Genomic DNA, 19912 nt, shown 5'->3' on the forward strand with positions numbered 1-19912 from the left:
GGGTTGTGAGCAGACGCAGAAATGTTTGCTGAGGCCAGTGCCCTTTAGAAGGAGCTGTCCAGGTGATCCTACAGTCTGCCTACCATTTTTATTTTATTTATTTTTATTTTTTATTTTTTTGAGACAAGAGTCGCACTCTGTCCCCCCGGCTAGAGTGCAGTGGTGCGATCTCAGTTCACTGCAACCTCTGCCTCCTACGTTCAAGCATTTCTCATGCCTCAGCCTCCCAAGTAGCTGGTATTACAGGCATGTGCCACTATGCCTGGCTAATTTTTGTATTTTTAGTAGAGATGGAGTTTCACAACGTTGGCCATGCTGGTCTTGAACTCTTTACTTGTGATCCGCCCACTGTGGCCTCCCAAAGTTCTGGGATTACAGGTGTGAGCCACCGCGCCCAGCCCTATTTATTTATTTATTTATTTATTTAGAGAGAGGGTCTCACTCTGTTGCCCAGGCTGGAGTGCAGTGGCGCAATCACAGCTCACTGCAACCTCCATCTCCCAGGCTTACGTGATCCTCCCACCTCAGCCTCCCGAGTAGCTAGAACTATAGGCCCTCACCATTATGCCCAGCTAACTTTTTTTTTTTTTTTTTTTGGTATTTTTTGGAGAGGCAGGTTTTTGCCATGTTGCCCAGGCTGGTCTTGAGCTTCTGAACTCAAGCAATCCTCCCACCTTGGCCTCCCAGAGTGCTGGGATTACAGGTGTGGGCCACCACACTCAGCCTTCTTTATTTATTTTTTATCAATTTTTATTTTAGGTTCAGGGGGTACATGTGCAGGTTTATTACAAGGGGATATTGTGTGATGCTGAGGTTTAGGCATTTTTTTTTTTTTTTTTTTTGAGATGGAGTTTCGCTCTTGTTGCCCAGGCTAGAGTGAAATAGCACGATCTCGGTTCACCACAACCTCCGCCTCCCAGGTTCAAGTGATTCTCCTGCCTCAGCCTCCCGAGTAGCTGGGATTACAGGCATGCGCCACCACGCCTGGCTAATTTTTTTGTATTTTTAGTAGAGACGGGGTTTCTCCATATTGGTCAGGCTGGTCTCGAACTCCTGACCTCAGATGATCCACCTGCCTCAGGCTTCCAAAGTGCTGCGATTACAGGCGTGAGCCACCGTGCCCAGCCTTGAGGTACTGCACTCCAGCCTGGGTGACAGAGCGAGAGACTGTCTCAAAAAAAAAAAAAAGACATTTTATTATTATTTATTTTTACTATTATTATTACTAGGGAGGCTAAGTGCTAGTGAGAGGTGATTGCCCATCTAGCAGCACAGAATATGGCCATCCTACTGAGGCCCTTGCTCTTCCTGGGGCCAAAAAAGGAAATGAGTAAAAGAAAAGGATGAAAATTAGAAAAGCCCCTCATGGCACCGGGCAGCTGCCCTCCAGGCCAGCTATCCTTTCTACACCTTCCCTAGAAAGCTGAGGCCTGCGCCTTTAATTGTCCACAGCACGTGCAGCACGTACCAGAAGTAACATCTGGACGGCAGCCACCACTGGTTAAAGAGACAGGTCCTCTTTCTCCATGAAGCTTGGGAAAGGTTCAAGTTTCAGCAATTTGGTGAAGGGAACAGGAAATAGATACCAAAGGAGGGGAGGGCAGGCTTTGCCAGAGTGAATCCTTTCGCCCAGAGAGGCCAGCAGCCTCCAAGATTGATTCCCCCTCCTGACTTAAAATGACTTTGGGCCGTGGGACTCCCACTGTCCAATGGTTTTTTCTTTTCCTTTTTTTTTGAGACAGAACTCAGGCAGAAGTACAGTGGTACAATCACGGCTCACTGCAGCCTCAACCTCTTAGGCTCAAGTGATCCTCCCACTTCAGCCTCCTGAGAAGCTGAGATTACAGGCGCATGCCACCACGCCCTCCTAATGTTTTTCGTGGAGACAGGAGGTGGGTGGGGGTGGGGCAACGGGTCTTACTATGTTGCCCAGACTGGTCTTGAACTCCTGGTCTCAAAGGATCCTCCCACTTCGGCCTCCCAAAGTGTTGGGATTACAGGCGTGAGTCATGGCACCCGGCCTCAAGCGTTTTTTTTTTTTTTTTTTTCTATTTATAGTACACTACCATTGAGGTTCTCCTTGGACTACAGCAAATGGAGAGTTAGAGCTGGGTTCCAATGCTGCCTCCCTTGCTGTAGTTCTGCATCAGTTGTGTGGCGTCGAGCAGATTGCTTCACATCTCTGGGTCTGTTTTCTCATTTTGCAGATGGGACAATACTGCTTAATTAGCAAGGCTGCTGTGAGCAGGGAATGAGGGAGAGTTTTGAAAATGGAAACAGGGCCAGGTGCATTGGCTCACATGTGTAATCCCAGCACTTCGGGAGGCTGAGGAAGGAGGATGTCTTAAGCTCAGGAGTTTGAGACCAGTCTGGCCAACATGGTGAAACCTTGCCTCAAAAAAAAAAAAAAAAAAATTAGCCAGGCAAGGTGCACGCCTGTAGTCCCAGCTACTCAGGAGGCTAAGGTGGGAGAATCACCTGAGCCCAGGAAGTTGAGGCTGCAGCAGGCCATAATCACATCACTGCACTCCAGCCTGGGCAACAAAGTGAGACCCTGTCTCAAAAAAAAAAAAAAAGAGAAAATTGAACCAGCCAATACATGCTCCTTCTCCTCCCTCTGCTCCTCCTGGCATTTCCTCTTCCTCCAGGGGTCTGGAGTCTGAGTCTGCATCCTCCTGAATCCAAAACATCCGGTGGATTCTGGCACCAAGTCCTGTCTCCAGATGCTGAAACTCCCAGTCCTGGGTCCCAGCTGGGAGGTAGAGGCCCTGGATTCCGCTCACGCCTCTTCCTTTTACTTGCCTTGTGACCTTGAGCTTGCTGCCCGGTGTGTCTGGATATCTCTTGTACTATCTGTACAATGAGCACATCTCCATACAATGAGATGATTTCCACGGTTCCCTGTGACTGACTCTATCTTTTTATTTAATAGAGATGGGGGAGGGGTATTGCTATAGTGCCCAGGCTGGTCTGGAACTCCTGGGGCTAAGCAGTCCTCCCGCCTTGGCCTCCCAAAGTGCTGGGATTACAGGCATGAGTCTCTGTGCCGGCCTGTACCTATATTCTAAAAACAGCATGTATTGATTTTGTTTGAATGTTTTTTTTTTCAAGATGTAGTTTTGCTCTTCTTGCCCAGGCTAGAGTGCAGTGCAATGGGGCGATCTCAGCTCACCACAACCTCCGCCTCCCAGGTTCACGAAATTCTCCGGGCCAGGCACAGTGGCTCAAGCCTGTAATCCCAGCACTCTGGGAGGCCAAGACGGGCAGATCACGAGGTCAGGAGATCGAGACCATCCTGGCTAACATGGTGAAACCCCCGTCTCTACTAAAAAAAAAAAAAAAAAAAAAAAAAAATCTAGCTTGGGGAGGTGGCGGGCGCCTGTAGTCCCAGCTACTTGGGAGGCTGAGGCAGGAAAATGGCATAAACCTGGGAGGCGGAGCTTGCAGTGAGCTGAGATCCGGCCACTGCACTCCAGCCTGGGTGACAGAGCAAGACTCTGTCTCAAAAAAAAAAAAAAAAAAGAAATTCTCCTGCCTCAGCCTCCCAAGTAGCTGAGATTACAGGCACACACCACCATGCCTGGAGAATTTTGTATTTTTAGTAGACAAGGCTTCTCCATGTTGATCAGGCTGGTCTCCAACTTCCAACCTCAGGTGATCTGCCTGCCACTGCCTCCCAAAGTGCTGGTATTACAGGCGTAAGCCACCGTGCCCGGCCAATTTTGTTTGAATTTTACAAATAGTATATGTTTATTGAAAAAAAAATGAAAAATATGAATAACAAAATAACTACCTAGAAATAATATAAAACATCAAAAATTATATAAATATGAAATAATCCCACAACCTGGAAATAATCACAGTAAACACTTGGCTATAATTTTCTTCTAGCATTGTCTCTATGCATGTATACATTGATAAGAATATATATTTGGCCAGGCACGATGGCTCACGCCTATAATCCCAACACTTTGAGAGGCCGAGGCGGGTGGATCACGAGGTCAGGAGTTCCAGACCAGCCTGGCCAAGATGGTGAAACCCCATCTCAACTAAAAATACAAAAATGAGCTGGGCATGGTGGCAGGCACCTGTAATCCCAGCTACTCGGGAGGCTGAGGCAAAGAATTGCTTGAACCCGGGAAGCAGAGGTTGCAGTGAGCTGAGATCGCGCCACTGCACTCCAGCCTGGGCTACAGAGCAAGACTCCATCTCAAAAAAAAAAGAAAAAAAAAAAAAGAATGTATTTTTACTGAGTGGAACCATACTGTATATTCTGCTTTTCCACTTAACATCATACGGGTAGTGTATTTCCCTGGCTGCAGTATCTGCATGCTGTTTTGTTTTTATTTTTATTTTTTGGTTTGTTTGTTTTTTTGAGACAGGGTCTGACTCGCTTGCCCAGGCTGGAGTGCAGTGGTGCGATCATGGCTCACTACAACCTCCACCTCCCAGGCTCAAGTGATCCTCCCCACTCAGCCTCCTGAGTAGCTGGGACTACGGGCACATGCCACCATGCCCAGCTAATTTTTGTATTTTTAGTAGAGAAGGGGGTTTCACCACATTGCCCAGGCTGGTCTTGAATTCCTGGGCTCAAGCAATCCACCTGTCTTGGCCTCCCAAAGTACTGGGATTACAGGCATGAACCACCGCACCCAGCCCATCTGAATGCTGTTGATTTAAATCTTTTCCCAGCACTGATGCATAGCCTGCTCTATGTCGTCCATTGACATTCGTGACATTCCTTCTCTCCCACCCCTTTGCCCCCTGCCAGCCTTGGGTTGCACCCACCACCCACTCCTCTGGAGCCTAATTAGCTGGGAAAAGGGCTCCTGGGTCCCTGTCTGAGGTTTTTTTTTTTTTTTTTTTAGACAGAGTCTCGCTCTATCGCCCAGGCTGGAGTGCAGTGGTGCAATCTTGGCTCACTGCAAACTCTGCCTCCTGGGTTCAAGTGATTCTACTGCCTCAGCCTCCTGAGTATCTGGGATTACAGGCACGCACCACCAGTCTGGCTAATTTTTGTATTTTAGTAAAGACAGGGTTTCAACCATGTTGGTCAAACAGGTCTTGAACTCCTGACCTTGTGATCCGCTCGCTTTGGCCTCCCAAAGTGTTGGGATTACAGGCGTGAGCCACCGTGCCTGGCCTCTGTCTGAGGTTTCTTCCAAGGAAGGAAGGATTTTTGTTCAGAGGTGGCTGCCCCTGTCTGACATCTGGTCCAGAAGCCCTTACTCTAGAGACTATTGAGTTGTTTGTTGGGCTTTGGGCATCTGTGAAGAGGCCCTAAAAACTTTCACTGATTCGTTTATTCATTTAACAATTAATCTCTGTAGGGTGTGGTGGCTCAGCCTGTAACCCAGCACTTTGGGAGGCAGGAAGATCCCTTGAGTCCAGGAGTTCGAGACCAGCCTGGGTAACATAGGGAGACCCTTGTCTCTACAAAAAGTAGAATAATTGGCCAGGTGCAGTGGTTTATGCCTGTAATCCCAGCACTTTGGGAGGTCAAGGCAGGCAGATCACCTGAGGTCGGGAGTTCAAGACCAGTCTGATCAACATAGAGAAACCCTGCCTCTACTAAAAATACAAAATTAGCAGGGCATGGTGGCTCATGCCTGTAATCCCAGCTACTCGGGAGGCTGAAGCAGGAGAATCGCTTGAACCCGGGAGGCAGAGGTTGCCGTGAGCGGAGATCTTGCCATTGCACTCCAGCCTGGGCTAACAAGAGTGAAACTCCGTCTCAAAAAAAAAAAAAAAAAAAAGTAGAAAAATTAGCCAGGGATGGTGGCTCAGGCCTGTGATCCCACCTACTCGGGAGGCTGAGATGGGAAGATCACTTGAGCCCGGGAGGTTGAGGCTGCAGTGAGTGGTGATCATGCCACTGCACTCCAGCCTGCGCAACTGAACGCAACTTTGCCTGAAAAAAATGGAACAAAACAAAACAACAACAAAAAAACCTCAGAAGCGAGACTTTCCTTGGCTCAGAGGTTTGCCTCCCAGGGACACAAAGGTAGATCAAGTGATAGCCTTTTGGTGAGAATGGAGACGGGCTTCCTGCATTTCCAGTGCCTGGGTGGGCCACGTAGGAGTGTCTGTGTCTCTGAACGCATCCCTGCCCACCCTCACCTCTTGGGTTTGGGGAAGGTCTAATGAAATCATGAAAACTGACTTCCTTGGAGCTTGACCTGGGGTTGCTCTAAGTGCGCTACAGGTATCGCCATTAACCCGTGCAAGACCCAATGAACAGACGCTATCATAAGCCCCACTTTTCAGGCGAGCAAACAGGGGCTCACGGTTATCGATGCCATGGAGCGTCGGCCCAGAACCTGGGGTCTAGAAATCGTGGCCTCGCCCTCCTCTCACCGCCCTCTTCCTGGTCGGAGTGAACCCCCCAGAGAAGGGAAGGAGGAGGCAGGGCCTGGCAGAAGTCCCGGGAGCTGCACAGACAGGCGGTGGGAGCTGCCCCGACAGGGAGAGGCCAGGGCTTGGGCACATCTGCAGAAAAACCCTCCCCCCGGGGAAGGCGGCTGGGAGGGCGTGGAGGGGCGGGGCGTTGCCGCCCCCGGGGCGGGCCCAGTGCGTGGCAGCGGGACCTGCGGCCCCGTCGCGAAGTTTCCAGCCCTGCGAGCGCCGCCGGGGTCGGCCGATCATCCTCATACCTCGGCCATGCGGCCCCTGCTGCTCCTGGCCCCGCTGGGCTGGCTGCTGCTGGCTGAAGCGAAGGGCGACGCCAAGCCGGAGGGTGAGGGAGCGAAGGCCGGGGGCGGGAGCGCGGATCCGGGCGGGAGGTCTGGTCCCGGGCTGCCTCCCTGGGAACGACCTGAATGGGAGGCCTGGGCTGGAGAGGGAGTCTGGGTTCCGGTTCCTCGTCCACTTACTCCCTGGTGACTTGAACAAATCACTTCCCCTCTTGGGGCTGCGGTTCCTCCTTCGGGAAAGAAAGGGTGACAGCTGAGTTCCATTCAGCACAGAAAGGCTCAAATAATAATAGTTCTCATAATAATAACCGGCAATGGCTATTCTGCGGAGTGCTCACTATGGGCAAGGCATCAGTTAGGCATGATTGCTACCCTGGTAAGTGTTTCCTTCTATTATCCCCGTTTTCCAGCTGGGCAAACTGAGGCTCCAGAGTTCATTCACTTGCCCAAGATCATACAACTTGTGGGCCTTGGAACCAGGATTTACCCCACCCACCCAGGTGTCTGGTTCCAGAGCCAGGAGGCCTCATGACCATGGGAGTGAGGGGTCTTGAGGGGGACAGGGGAGGGATGGGGGTGGAAGGTGTGGCTCACTTTGTGGAGCAGTTTGTGCTTTCACCCATGTCCCCTGTGGTCTGCTGAGCCCCTGCCAGGGTGGTCTTCCTCTCTGCAGTTTATTTTTTTATTTTATTTAATTAATTAATTTATTTTTGAGACGGAGTCTTGCTCTGTCGCCCAGGCTGGAATGCAGTGTGTGATCTTGCCTTACTGCAACCTCTGCCTCCCAGGTAGAGGCGATTTTTTTTTTTTTTTTTTTGAGATGGAGTCTTGCTCTGTCGCCCAGGCTGGAGTGCAGTGGTGCAATCTCAGCTCACTGCAACCTCTACCTCTCGGGTTCAAGTGTTTCCCCTGCCTCAGCCTCCCAAGTAGCTGGGATTACAGGCACACGCCACCATGCCTAGCTATTTTTAGTTGAAATGGAGTTTCACCATGCTGGCCAGGCTGATCTTGAACTTCTGACCTCGTGATCCGCCTGCCTTGGCCTCCCAAAGTCTTTGGATTACAGGCGTGAGCCATCACGCCCAGCCGGTTCAAGCAATTCCTGTACCTCAGCCTCCCAGGTAGCTGGGATCACAGACATGTGCCACCACGCCGGCTAATTTTTGTATTTTTAGTAGAGATGGGGTTTCACCATGTTGACCAGGCTGGTCTTGAACTCTTGACCTCAGGTGATCTGCCCACCTTGGTCTCCCAAAGTGCTGGGATTACAGGTGTGAGTCACCGCGCCTGGCCCTCTCTGCAGTTTATACTTGAGGAAACTGAGGCCCAGACAGATGAAGTGACTGTCCAGGGTGGTCCAGACAGAGGTGGCTGGTCCGAGGTCAGCTGGGCACCAGTCTAGCACTCCTTCTACTTCCTCAAGGCCGACTGGATTGCAGTGTGTGTCCCACTGTCCTGAGTGGGTGCTTCCCTCCTCCCCAGCCCTCCCTGGCATGGGCCCTCTGCAGGGCTGTCCCGAGAAGGGCATAGACTGCAGACAGTCCCAGCAAAGCCAAGCAGAACTGACGGTAGCTTCCGTGGCGTTCTCCTCCTTCAGCCTACCCTCTTGGAGAACCTGAAACTGTACCACTAGAAGGATCCTGGGTTCTGGGACCCTTGGGTCTTTGGGTCAGGGATGGGAACCACCATTTCTTTCTTTTTTTGTTGTTGTTGGGTTTTTTTTGTTTTTTGAGACAGAGTTTTGCTGTGTCTCCCAGGCTAGAGTACAGTGGTGTGACCTCGGCTCACTGCAACCTCTGCCTCCTGGGTTCAAGCAATTATCGTGTGTCAGCCTCCAGACTAGTTTGGGATTACACGCCTGCACCATCATGCCCAGCTAATTTTTGTATTTTTAGAAGAGACGAGGTTTTACCATGTTGGCCAGGCTGGTTTCAAACTTCTGACCTCACGTGATCCTCCTGCCTCGGCTTCCCAAAGTGCTGGGATTACAGGCGGGAGCCACTGCACCCAGCCAGGAACCACCATTTCTTTCTTTTTTTTTTTTTTGTGAGACAGAGTTTCACTCTTGTTGCCCAGGCTAGAGTCCAATGGTGCAATCTCGGCTCACTGCAACCTCCGCCTCCCAGGTTCAAGTGATTCTTCTGCCTCAGTCTCCCTAGTGGCTGGTATTACAGGCAGATACCACGACGCTCAGCTAATTTTTGTATCTTTAGTAGAGACGGGGTTTTACCATGTTGGTCAGGCTGGTTTCAAACTCCTGATCTCAGGTGATCCACCTGCCTCGGCCTCCCAAAGTGCTGGGATTACAGGCGTGAGCCACCGCGCCCGGCCAGGAACTGCCATTTCTTTTTTTTTTTTTTTTTTTTTTTTTTTCTGGAGACGTAGTCTCGCTCTGTCGCCCAGGCTGGAGTGCAGTGGCCGCATCTCGGCTCACTGCAAGCTCCGTCTCCCGGGTTCACGCCATTCTCCTGCCTCAGCCTCCCGAGTAGCTGGGACTACAGGCGCCCGCCACCTCGCCCGGCTAGTTTTTTGTATTTTTTAGTAGAGACGGGGTTTCACTGTGTTAGCCAGGATGGTCTCGATCTCCTGACCTCGTGATCCGCCCGTCTCGGCCTCCCAAAGTGCTGGGATTACAGGCTTGAGCCACCGCGCCCGGCCAGGAACTGCCATTTCTTGAGTACCTCCCTTGGGCCAGGTTGTGCCCAAGGCCCCACGTCTCCCAGTGGTAAAGCCGGCGCTGCTTGCTCTCTGTGAGGTTTGGTGTTCTAGCCTGCAAGACCTGGTGATACTACCTCACGCCTGGAGTTCTAACAAGGATTTCAGGGGATGAAGTTGGGGAGAGTTCAGCTCAATGCCTGGCCCATGAAAGGCCCTCGGCAAAGGGCATTTTCTCTCCCGGGCCCAGGGCTGCTGGCTTACAGCAGGGCAGTAAAACAGCTCAGAAAGTCCAGTGACGGAAACGCTCACCACCGGGCCGTGCAAAGGGCTCTCGGCCTGGGTCCCCTCACTGGCCAGGAGCCCTGTTGTGGCCTTGTTTTCTGGGCCTTTGATACCCCTGCTTCTGCTGACATGGGCTGCCTGCATCCCAGACCATCCCAGGAGAGAAACCTTAGCTGCCCACGATGAAGCCTGGGAAGTTGAATTGTAGAGGGACCAGACTGATGACAGGGCGTTAGGCACCCTGATCCCCAGCAAGTGACAGGAGGAGGGCAGAGCAGATCTGAGGAAGCCTTCACAGAGGGTGCTGCTGTGGGCGGAGGACAGGATCAGTGTGCTGCTGATGTAACCCAGGTAGAGCACCTGGTAGATAGTAAGCACATCTGTGCTCACTGATGCACGAGAGAGCGGATCCCCAGGCCTGGGGCTAATGTCAGGCCAGTCTGAGTTGCGCCTTTGCTTCCCTTCTCCATTTGGATCCTTACCTGTTTTCCTTTTTTTTTTCAATTTTTCGTTTTCTTTCCTTCTTTTTTTTTTTCTTTTTTTTTGAGACAGAGTCTCACTTTGTTGCCCAGGCTAGAGTGCAATGACACGATCTCAGCTCACTGCAGCCTCCGCCTCCAGGGTTCAAGCGATTCTCCTGTCTCAGCCTCCCAAGTAGCTGGGATCACAGGCATGTGCCACCATGCCTGTCTAATTTTTGTATTTTTAGTAGAGACGGGTTTTGCAGTGTTGGCCAGGCTGGTCTCAAACTCCTGACCTCAAGCAATCTGCCCACCTCGGCTTCCCAAAGTGCTGGGATTACAGGCGTGAGCCACCACGCCTGGCCAGGATCCCTTTGATGAGTAAGGAATCATCAACCCCATTTTGGAGATGGGAAGACTGAGGCCCTGGAAGGTTAAACATCTGGTCTCTCGTTGCCAGAGCTGGTTGGGGGTGGGGTCGTTGTCTGGAACTCAGATCTACTGTTCATTTCTGCACCTCTGGATGGGAAGGGGGTGCTATTGCCTGGAAATGCTGCCTGGGGGAGCCTGCTCAGCTCCCCCAGACCCAGCTGAGGCGTGACCTTCAGCCAGCTGGACAGGACAGAGTGGATTGCTCATCTTCCCTGCAGGCATTGCCTAAGCAGCCCACTGACTAGTGTATGTGTTTGGTGGGGGGCAGCCCAGCAGCCCCCCAGAGAGGCCAGCTCTTCCCTTTCCCTGGCAGGTGGATGGGAGGGTCAGCTACTGAGGTGGATTCAGCCGGAGTAGGGGAGGGGATTTGTTGTGGAGTCTTGGGGAGTGAGGTGGGTGGGGTGCTGTCGGCAGCTTGTCTGTCCCCTCACCCAAAACCCATGGCTTTGGTGCATGGAGAGAAACATGGACTGTTTTCACTTTTAGGGGGCTCCCAGTCGGAGGGGGGTATAGAGCACCTCGCCTCAGTAGACACCCCGTGTCTGAGGGAAGAGATATTGTGCCATCCTGTGGAGGCTTCCAGAACAAGATGGGAGACACAAGGAGGCTTCAGCAAAGCAACATCTTCCATCACAGGGAACTGGGGGAATAAAAGGCAACATCCAAACAGGCAGATGTCCCTAGAGCCGAGGCCAGATGTACCACGGCCCTTCCTCCCGTTTGCAGAAACTTTTAGCAGATCTCCAGCTCCTGCCTTTCCCTGTAGGCCTTGGTTTGGCCACAGTGAGGGAAGGACAGCTGCAGAGATCAGAGGCTCAGCTGGGCGTTCAGGTCATGCTGTTCCCTACTAGAGAACAGAAGGGTCCCGGGAGTCAGGCAGGCTGCACTGGATGGTGTGGGGGTGGGGCCGGGTCTGGGGAGACCTAAGTGGGCAGCTGGCCCGGGGGAGGCCAAGGTTGGCTCCCAGGTGCTGGGCATCCCTAGTTCCTGCCAGACCCTGTTCCTGGCTTCCGTTCAAGCCTGGGGTGGGGATGAAGGATGGGGGAGGGGGGAGGGCGGAAGGTCTTCATTCATTCCCGCCTCCCCAGAGAGCAGACTGGGTGTGTCATGACTGCGCTTTGACTCAGGCCACACAGTGACCACCCACGCCTTGGGCTGGGACTGCTTGGGGAGGAGGGGGCATCTGCTGGCACAGTCAAACCAGGGGTGCCCAGAAGGTCCCGTTCTTCCAGGAGCTCATCACATAGGCACGTCCCAACCAAGCACTCACCCTCAGTCCACATATTCTTTTCTTTTTCTTTCTCTTTTTTTTTTTTGAAACGGAGTCTCGCTCACCCAGGCTGGAGTGAAATGGTACCATCTCAGCTCACTGCAACCTCTGCCCCCTGGGTTCAGGCAATTCTCCTGCCTTAGCCTCCCGAGTAGCTGGGATTATAGGTGCCCGCCACCATGCCCGGCTAATTTTTGTATTTTCAGTAGAGACAGGGTTTCTCCATGTTGGCCAGGCTGTTCTCAAACTCCTGACCTCAGGTGATCCACCCTCCTTGGCCTCCCAAAGTGCTAGGATTACAGGCGTGAGCTACCGCCCACATCATTCTTTTCTTAAAAGTTTTTCTAAATTTTATTTTTTTGTACAGACAGGGTCTCACTGTGTTGCCTGGGCTGGTCTTGAACACTCAGGCTCAAGTGATCATACCCACCTTGGCCTCCCAAAGGCTGGGATTATAGGTGTGAGCCACTGCACCTGGCTAATTCCTGTGGCCCAGTGGCATGATTATAGCTCACTGCAGCCTTCACCTCCTGGGCTTAAGCAATCCTCCCGCCTTAGCTTCCTGAGTAGCTGGGACTACAGGTGCGTGCCACCACACCTGGCTTATTTTTTAATTTTTCATAGAGACAGGGTTTCACTTTGTTGCCCAGGTTGGTCTTGAACTCAGGGCCTCAATTAAGCCTTCTGCCTTGGTCTCCCTAAGTGCTGGCATTACAGGCATGAGCCACCCTGCCCTCTGCATCATTCTTGCTCTCAGGAAGGCAGCTCCCCTTTATTCCTGACCCCCAGGGCAGCACCTACCAAGACACAGCTCCCCTTTTTAGGGGAGGCACCCTGTCGCTAGAACCCCCACAACTACCAAGGCAGGCACTGTGCCAAGCGCTTTACGACATCAGCTCATTGAATCCTCATGAAAGTCTCTGGAGGGAGGTACTATCATCTGTATTATTCCCATTTTACAGATGAGGAAACTGAGGCACAGAGAGGCTAAGTTCCCTGCCCAGCAATCTGTCTTTAGCACCCCCGCTATTGTCTCTCATTGATTTCTGCTGATCACGGGTTCATCTGGGGAAGTCATTGCTGGACTTTGGGCAGAAGAAGGTGGGGAGGGCTGAGAGCTCTGGGTGCCAGGCCTTGGCCTTAGCCCAAGGCAGCTGGCTGGACCAGACAGAAAGCAGGTGGGAGGGGCCTTGGTGCTTGAAAATGAATCTTCCACATCCATGCCTTAAGGGTTTCTCTGGCCTGGCCTAACAGTGAGCTGGGAAAAGACCTCACCATGTGACTGGAGTTGAGTGCTCCTGCTGCAGAGGCCAGAGGGAAGGTGGCTGGAAGCCCTGGCTTCTATCTGCAACCAGGAGTCTCTGTCATTTTAGGATGTTGGGCTCTTGGACAGGGAAATGAAGACAAGAGGACGGGCTTTTAGAATGCCAATTCATTCCCATTTCACCTAAAGATTCTGTGACTTGGCCGGGCGCGGTGGCTCAAGCCTGTAATCCCAGCACTTTGGGAGGCCGAGACGGGTGGATCACGAGGTCAGGAGATCGAGACCATCCTGGTGAACATGGTGAAACCCCGTCTCTACTAAAAAAAAAAATACAAAAAAAACTAGCCGGGTGAGGTGGCGGCGCCTGTAGTCCCAGCTACTCGGGAGGCTGAGGCAGGAGAATGGCGTGAACCCGGGAGGCGGAGCTTGCAGTGAGCTGAGATCCGGCCACTGCAACTCCAGCCCGGGAGACAGAGCGAGACTCCGTCTCAAAAAAAAAAAAAAAAAAAGATTCTGTGACTTTGGGCCAGGTATTTAGCCTCTCTGTGCCTCAGTTTCCTCACCTGAAGAAGCAGGGATAAAAATATCACCTTCCTCATATAGTGTTGACCGTTAAATAAGATAATGAATATAACATGCCACATACAGCACACAGTATCTCACAGGGGTTCAGTGGTGGTGGCTCTTCCTGAAATCACCTTCCCATGTTGCTGCTTTTTTTTTTTTTTTTTTTTGAGACAGAGTTTCACTCTGTCTCCTGGGCTGGAGTGCTGTGGCACGATCTTGGCTCACTGCAACCTCTGCCTCCTGGGTTCAAGTGATTCTCCTGCCTTAGCCTCCCAAGTAGCTGGGATTACAGGCACCATGGTATAACTTGCACCATGTAAAATGCACCACTGCCTGGCTAATTTTTATATTTTTAGTAGAGACGGGGTTTTGCCATGTTGGCCAGGTGGGACTTGAATTCCTGACCTCAGGTGATCCGCCCTCCTTGGCCTCCCAAAGTGCTGGGATTACAGGTGTGAGCCACTGTGCCTGGCCTTTTTTTTTTTTTTTTTTTTTGAGACAGAGCCTCACCCTGTTGCCTAGACTGGAGTACGGTGGCGTGACCCTGGCTCACTGCAACCTCTGCCTCCTGGGTTCAAGCAATTCTCGTGCCTCAGCCTTACTAGTAGCTGGGATTACAGGCTCTTGCCACCAAGCCTAGCTAATTTTTATAGTTTTGATAGAGACAGGGTTTCACCATGTTGGCTAGGCTGGTCTCAAATTTCTGATCTCAACTGATCTGCCTGCCTCACGTTGCTGCTTAGGGCCAGAATGTACACTGTGTCTTGGTCAGGCCCAGTCCCAGCCATGGTGAGGGAGAGGGAGACCAAGGAAATAAAGATGTGGCTCTGGCCTGGCAGAGGGAGAAGGAGCAGGTTTGTACCAATACGTCAACTACTGGGCAAACCAAGACTGCATGTGCAAAGGAGTGACCACATGGGATGAGATGAAGGAGGGCTTCCAGGAGGAGGTAGACTGGAGGCCTCTTTAGGGGAAGGAATGTGTGTTGCCAACAGGTCAAGGGAACGGGGTGCAGGCTGGGTTTACTGAGGCTGTTTTCTTGGGGATGTTAGGACGTCATGCCAGGGTCTCTTGTTGGAGGGATTGTCTTCAGTTCTCTTGTGAACCGCCTCCCAGACAGACCCCTGCATTGCAGCCTAGTGTCAGGGGACCAAGGGGATGGACTGGACCAGTGATTCCCAAATGTGGCTTGATATCAGAAATCACCTGGGAAAGGTAGGAAAAATCCAGACTCCTGGGCCCATCTCAGACCCCTAGCCCCAGGGCCTAGAAGCCTGGATTCCACAACTTCTCTTGTGATGCTGATGTGTGGGCAGGTTTGGGACCCTCTGAACTGGACAATCACGTGGGTTCCTCAACCAGAGAGGCAGGCTCTGCGTGGCCCAAGGAACTCGGGAGTTTTTTTGTTTGTTTTGTTTTTTGTTTTTGTTTTTGAGACAGAGTCTCACTCTGTCGCCCAGGCTGGAGTGTAGTGGCGCAATCTTGGCTCACTGCAACCTCTACCTCCTGGGTTCAAGCAGTTCTCTGCCTCAGCCTCCCGAGTAGCTGGGATCACAGGCTCCCGCCACCACCATGCCCAGCTAAGTTTTGTATTTTTAGTAGAGATAGGGTTTCACCATCTGGGCCAGGCTGGTCTTGAACTCTTGACCTCGTGATCCACCTGCCTCGGCCTCCCAAAGTGCTAATATTATAGGCGTGAGCCACCGTTCCTGGCTTTTTTTTTTTTTTTTTTTTTTTTCTGAGACGGAGTCTCGCTCTGTCGTCCAGGCTGGAGTGTGGTGACATGATCTTGGCTCACTGCAAGCTCCGCCTCCCAGGTTCATGCCATTCTTCTGCCTCAGCCTCCTGAGTGGCTGGGACTACAGGCGCCCGCCATTATGCCCGGCTAATTTTTTTTTTTTTTTTGTATTTTTAGTAGCGATGGGGTTTCACCGTGTTAGCTAGGATGATCTCTATCTCCTGACCTCATGATCCGCCCGCCTCGGCCTCCCAAAGTGCTGGGATTACAGGCGTGAGCCACCGCGCCCAGCCTTTTCTTTTTTTGAGACAGGATTTTGCTCTTGTCGCCCAGGCCAGAGTGCAATGGCACAGTCTCTGCTCACTGCAGCCTCTGCCTCCTGGGTTCAAACGATTCTCTTGCCTCAGCCTCACGAGTAGTTGGGATTAGAGGCATGTGCCACTACGCCCGGCTAATTTTTATATTCTTAGTAGAGACAGGGTTTCACCAGGTTGACCAGGCTGCTCTCAAACTCCTGACCTCAGGTGATCCCCCTGCCTCAACCTCTCAAAGTGCTGCTATTACAGGCGTGAGCCACTGCGCCCAGCCACGGAACCTGGGGATTGTTAAGGCCCCAGTGTGGGCTCTCAGCAGCACTGTTTCCCTGGAAAACAGGGAAGAGACAGGTTATGCGGAGGAAAGTGGGCATGTGGGAAGGGCACAGCTAGACAGCTCCCTTACATAGATAGAGGGAGAGGGCCCTCTCAACAGATGGCCTGGCCACTGTCCCTGGCTGGGCAGTGCATGCATTTAGGTTAAGAGAGGAGACTCCGGGTTCAGGCTTGTGTCCAAGTCCTGGTGCTGCTGCTTCCTAGCTCCCTTGGGCACATTACTCGCCAGTTCTAGCCTTGGTTTCCTAACTGGAAAGTGGGGGGTTAGTATGTGTGAAGTGCTTCGAACAGCATTGGCTGGGCACAGTGGCTCATGCCTGTAATTCCAGCACTTTGGGAGGCTGGGGCAGGCAGATCACCTGAGGTCAGGAGTTCGAGACCAGTCTGGCCAACATAGTGAAACCCCGTGTCTATTAAATATACAAAAATTAGCAGGGTGTGGCAGCGTGCACCTGTAATCCCAGCTACTTGGGAGACTGAGGTAGGAGAATTGCTTGAACTCGGGAGGCGGAGGTTGCAGTGAGCCAAGATCACACCACTGTACTCCAGCCCAGGGACAGAGCCAGAATCTGTATCAAAAAAAAAAAAAAGTTGGGCACAGTGGCTCATGCCTCTAATCCCAGCACGTTGGGAGGCCGAGGCAGGTTGATCACTTGAGGTCAGGAGGAGTTTGAGACCAGCCTGGCCAACATGGTGAAACCCCATCTCTACTAAAAATACAAAAAATTAACTGGGCATAGTGGCTGGCACCTGTAATCCCAGCTACTTGGGAGGCTGAGGCATGAGAATCACTTGAACCCAGGAGGTAGAGATTGCAGTGGGCCAAGATCTAGCCACTGCACTCCAGCCTGGGTGACAAAGCGAGACTCTGTCTCAAAGAAAAAAAAAAAATGTGTCTGGCACATAGAAAATGCTTGATGAAGGTAAGCCATTATTGTTGCTGTTATTGAGAAGCAGGAACTTGAGAAAGGGGCTTTGAGCTACGCCACCCCATCCCCTTCCCCAACCCCTGCTGCTGGAGTTATAAGAGCCTGTTCCATCAAGAATCCTGAATTGCGCATGCACACACACACACACACACACACACACACACACACACACACACACACAGATACATGCTCACTCACTCACATGCTCTCACGCTGGCTTTTTCCATCCATGAAATGTGACACTCTTCCTGTCCCCAGCAGCCCCATGTTGACAAGAGGGCCTCAGAGCTGGTGGCTCTGGTTCTCTTTTCCTGGGGGGAGACTTCACCGTCCTGGCAGGAGTTGGGTGGAGCCCTTCCCCAAGTGTAAGCAGCACCCCTTGTTTCTGGATCCCGGGTTCAGGTGGTGAGGCCTCTCCTTCCCACACGTGCCTGGTGTATCCACCCCCTCCTCCCCCAGGACCCCAGCTGATCCCTGCCAATCTCTTCTGGGCCGCCTGGCGCCCGCCCCCTGCCCTGGGGCCAGATCCTTCCCTGGCTACCCCTGCCCCACCAGCTCTGGCAAGCCAGGCCCCTTTGTTCCTGCAGTCTAGGTTCTTCCTGACTTCCTGAGGTGGTGGGAGGGGAGGGCCTTACCTGCCTGCTGTCATTCTGGCCACCAGGTGAAAAGTGTAAGCTGCAGACCCTCAGGGAGCTAAAACTCACCCTAAGTGAGCTAAGACAATGATGAGCACCGCGGTGTGGGTCTTGCCTCTGTGGCTCGGAGGCCAGAGAGGAAAGGAGAAATCAGAGAAAGCTTCGTAGAGGTGGAAGGGACGTCATTGTCACTGGCCCTGGGACCTGGAGGAAGGTTAGAGAAAGGAGACATATGCTGGGTGTGGTGGCTCATGCCTGTAATCCCAGCACTTTGGGAGGCCGAGGTGGGCAGATCGGTTGAGGCCAGGAGTTCCAGACCAGCCTGAGCAACATGGCAAAACCTCATCTCCACTAAAAAATTTAGCTGGGCATGGTGGTGCACCTGTAGTCCCTCCTAGCTACTCGGGAGGCCGAGGTGGGAGGATCACCTGAGTGCAGGAAGTTGAGGCTGCAGTGAGCCATGATTGTGCCTCTGCACTCCAGCCTGGGCAACGGGAGTGAAATTGGGTTCCCCTGCCCAAAACAAAAAACAAAAACAAGAAAGAGGACACAGAGGGAGCCATGGTAGGATGGGAGGAACCCAGCAAGGAGAGACCCCCCCAGTTGGAGGAGGGCCCCCATGATGGAGAGGGATGAGTATATCACCCGCCAGATGAGAGAGGGCCTTGAATGCCAGGCCAAGGCATTTGCTTCTCATTAATCAGCACCAGTAATACCTCTTTTTGTTGTTGTTGTTTTTTTAAGACAGAGTCTCACTCTGTCACCCAGGCTGGAGTGCGGTGGTGCGATCTTGGCTTACTGCAACCTCCACCTTCTGGGTTCAAGCAATTCTCCTGTCTCAGCCTCCCGAGTAGCTGGGACTACAGGCACATGCCACCACGCCCAGCTAATTTTTGTATTTTTAGTAGAAATGGGGTTTCACCATGATGGCCAGGCTGTTCTTGAACTCCTGATTTCAGGAGATCCGCCCTCCTCAGCCTCCCAAAGTGCTGGGATTATGGGTGTGAGCCACTGTGCCTGGCCTTCAGTAATACCTCTTCATGTGTGCCGAGAATCCCAATAAGGATTTTACATGCCTGATCTCATTTAATTACTCCAGCAGCCCTGAGAAGTAGGTACTGTTATTATCCCTGCTTTCCAAGGGGGAAACTGAGCCTCAGAAGGGATAGGGACTTGCCCCAGGTCACATGGCTATGAAGGAGCAGAGCTAGGATTCTAACCAGGCAGGCTAGCTCCAGACTCCTCAATTCTCAGAGAACACAGCTTCAAAGTGTGCTCTGGGAGGGGCTTCCCCAGGGCTCCCTGAGATGCTCTCTGGGGAGTTATTTCCAGAAGGTTCTGTTGCAGAGGCAGGCCACACTGCAGAGCATGAGAGAGGTTCCTTGTTAAAAATGGAGGAATGGCTGCCCTGGCCAAAGGTCGGGAGTGGAGCAGTGGATTTCAAGTGAGTTTCCACTCTGGGCTGACTCATTGGTTGTAACAGCCTCAAGCATGGTGTTGGGAGAATCTAGAACCATGTGATACTCAGCAGGAAAGACTGGGATAGATTAGCAATGTCTGTCCTGGGTTAGGCATGGAGAGCAGGGACCTGTGAGCCATGTATTTGCTGTCCCTGGGCTAATGTGCATCATTGGCCAGAGAGATCTTCCTGGTGGTCAACATTCAGAGTAAATTCTTCCTTCCATGCCCTCTAAAGCCAGAAACTCAGTCCTATAATTCAGGGTGTAGACACCTCTCCTGTCTACAGCACATGCTTCATGACACGTTGGTCAGTGTATTTGTCTGTTTCATGTTGCTGTAAAGAAGTACCCATGGCTGGGTAATTTCTCAAGAAAAGAGGTTTATCTGGCTCACAGTTCTGTAGGCTGTACAAGCATACCACCAGCATCTGTTCTGCTTCCAGTGAGGCCTCAGAAAGCTTTGATTCATGGCAGGCATGTCATATGGTGAGAGCTGGAGCAAGAGAGAGGAAGAAATACAAGGCTCTTTTAAACAACCAGCTCTCCGCTGGGCACAGTGGCTCATGCCTGTAATCCCAGCACTTTGGGAGGCCGAAGCATGTAGATCATTTGAGGTCAGGAGTTTGAGACCAGCCTGGCCCAACATGGTGAAACCCCGCCTCTATTAAAAATACAAAAATTAGCTGGGTGTGGTGGCGAGTGCCTGTAGTCCCAGCTACTCAGGAGGCAGAGGTTGCAGTGAGTTGAGATCGTGGCACTGAAACAAACAAACAAAACAAACAAACAAACAAAAAAAAACAGCTCTTTTGGCTAGGACGGTAACTCTTGCCTGTAATCCCAGCACTTTGGGAGGCCTAAGCAGATCACCAGAGGT

General features: G+C 52.0%; 2 protein-coding genes across 2 annotated transcripts in view; one reads left to right on the plus strand and one right to left on the minus strand.

The window, feature by feature from the left end:
* Window positions 1-19912, minus strand: part of MAD2L2 (mitotic arrest deficient 2 like 2) — a 407166-nt gene that overhangs the window by 265003 nt on the left and 122251 nt on the right. The window lies entirely within an intron of this gene.
* PLOD1 (procollagen-lysine,2-oxoglutarate 5-dioxygenase 1) overlaps window positions 6245-19912 on the plus strand; it is a 42421-nt gene continuing 28753 nt past the window's right edge. Inside the window, exon 1 of the mRNA XM_050788212.1 lies at window positions 6245-6736. Coding sequence (XP_050644169.1) covers window positions 6301-6736 — 436 coding nt within the window. The 5' untranslated portion in view covers window positions 6245-6300. The remainder of the gene's footprint in view (window positions 6737-19912) is intronic.

The sequence above is a fragment of the Macaca thibetana genome, chromosome 1 (assembly GCF_024542745.1).
Source record: "Macaca thibetana thibetana isolate TM-01 chromosome 1, ASM2454274v1, whole genome shotgun sequence".
NCBI lineage: Eukaryota > Metazoa > Chordata > Mammalia > Primates > Cercopithecidae > Macaca > Macaca thibetana.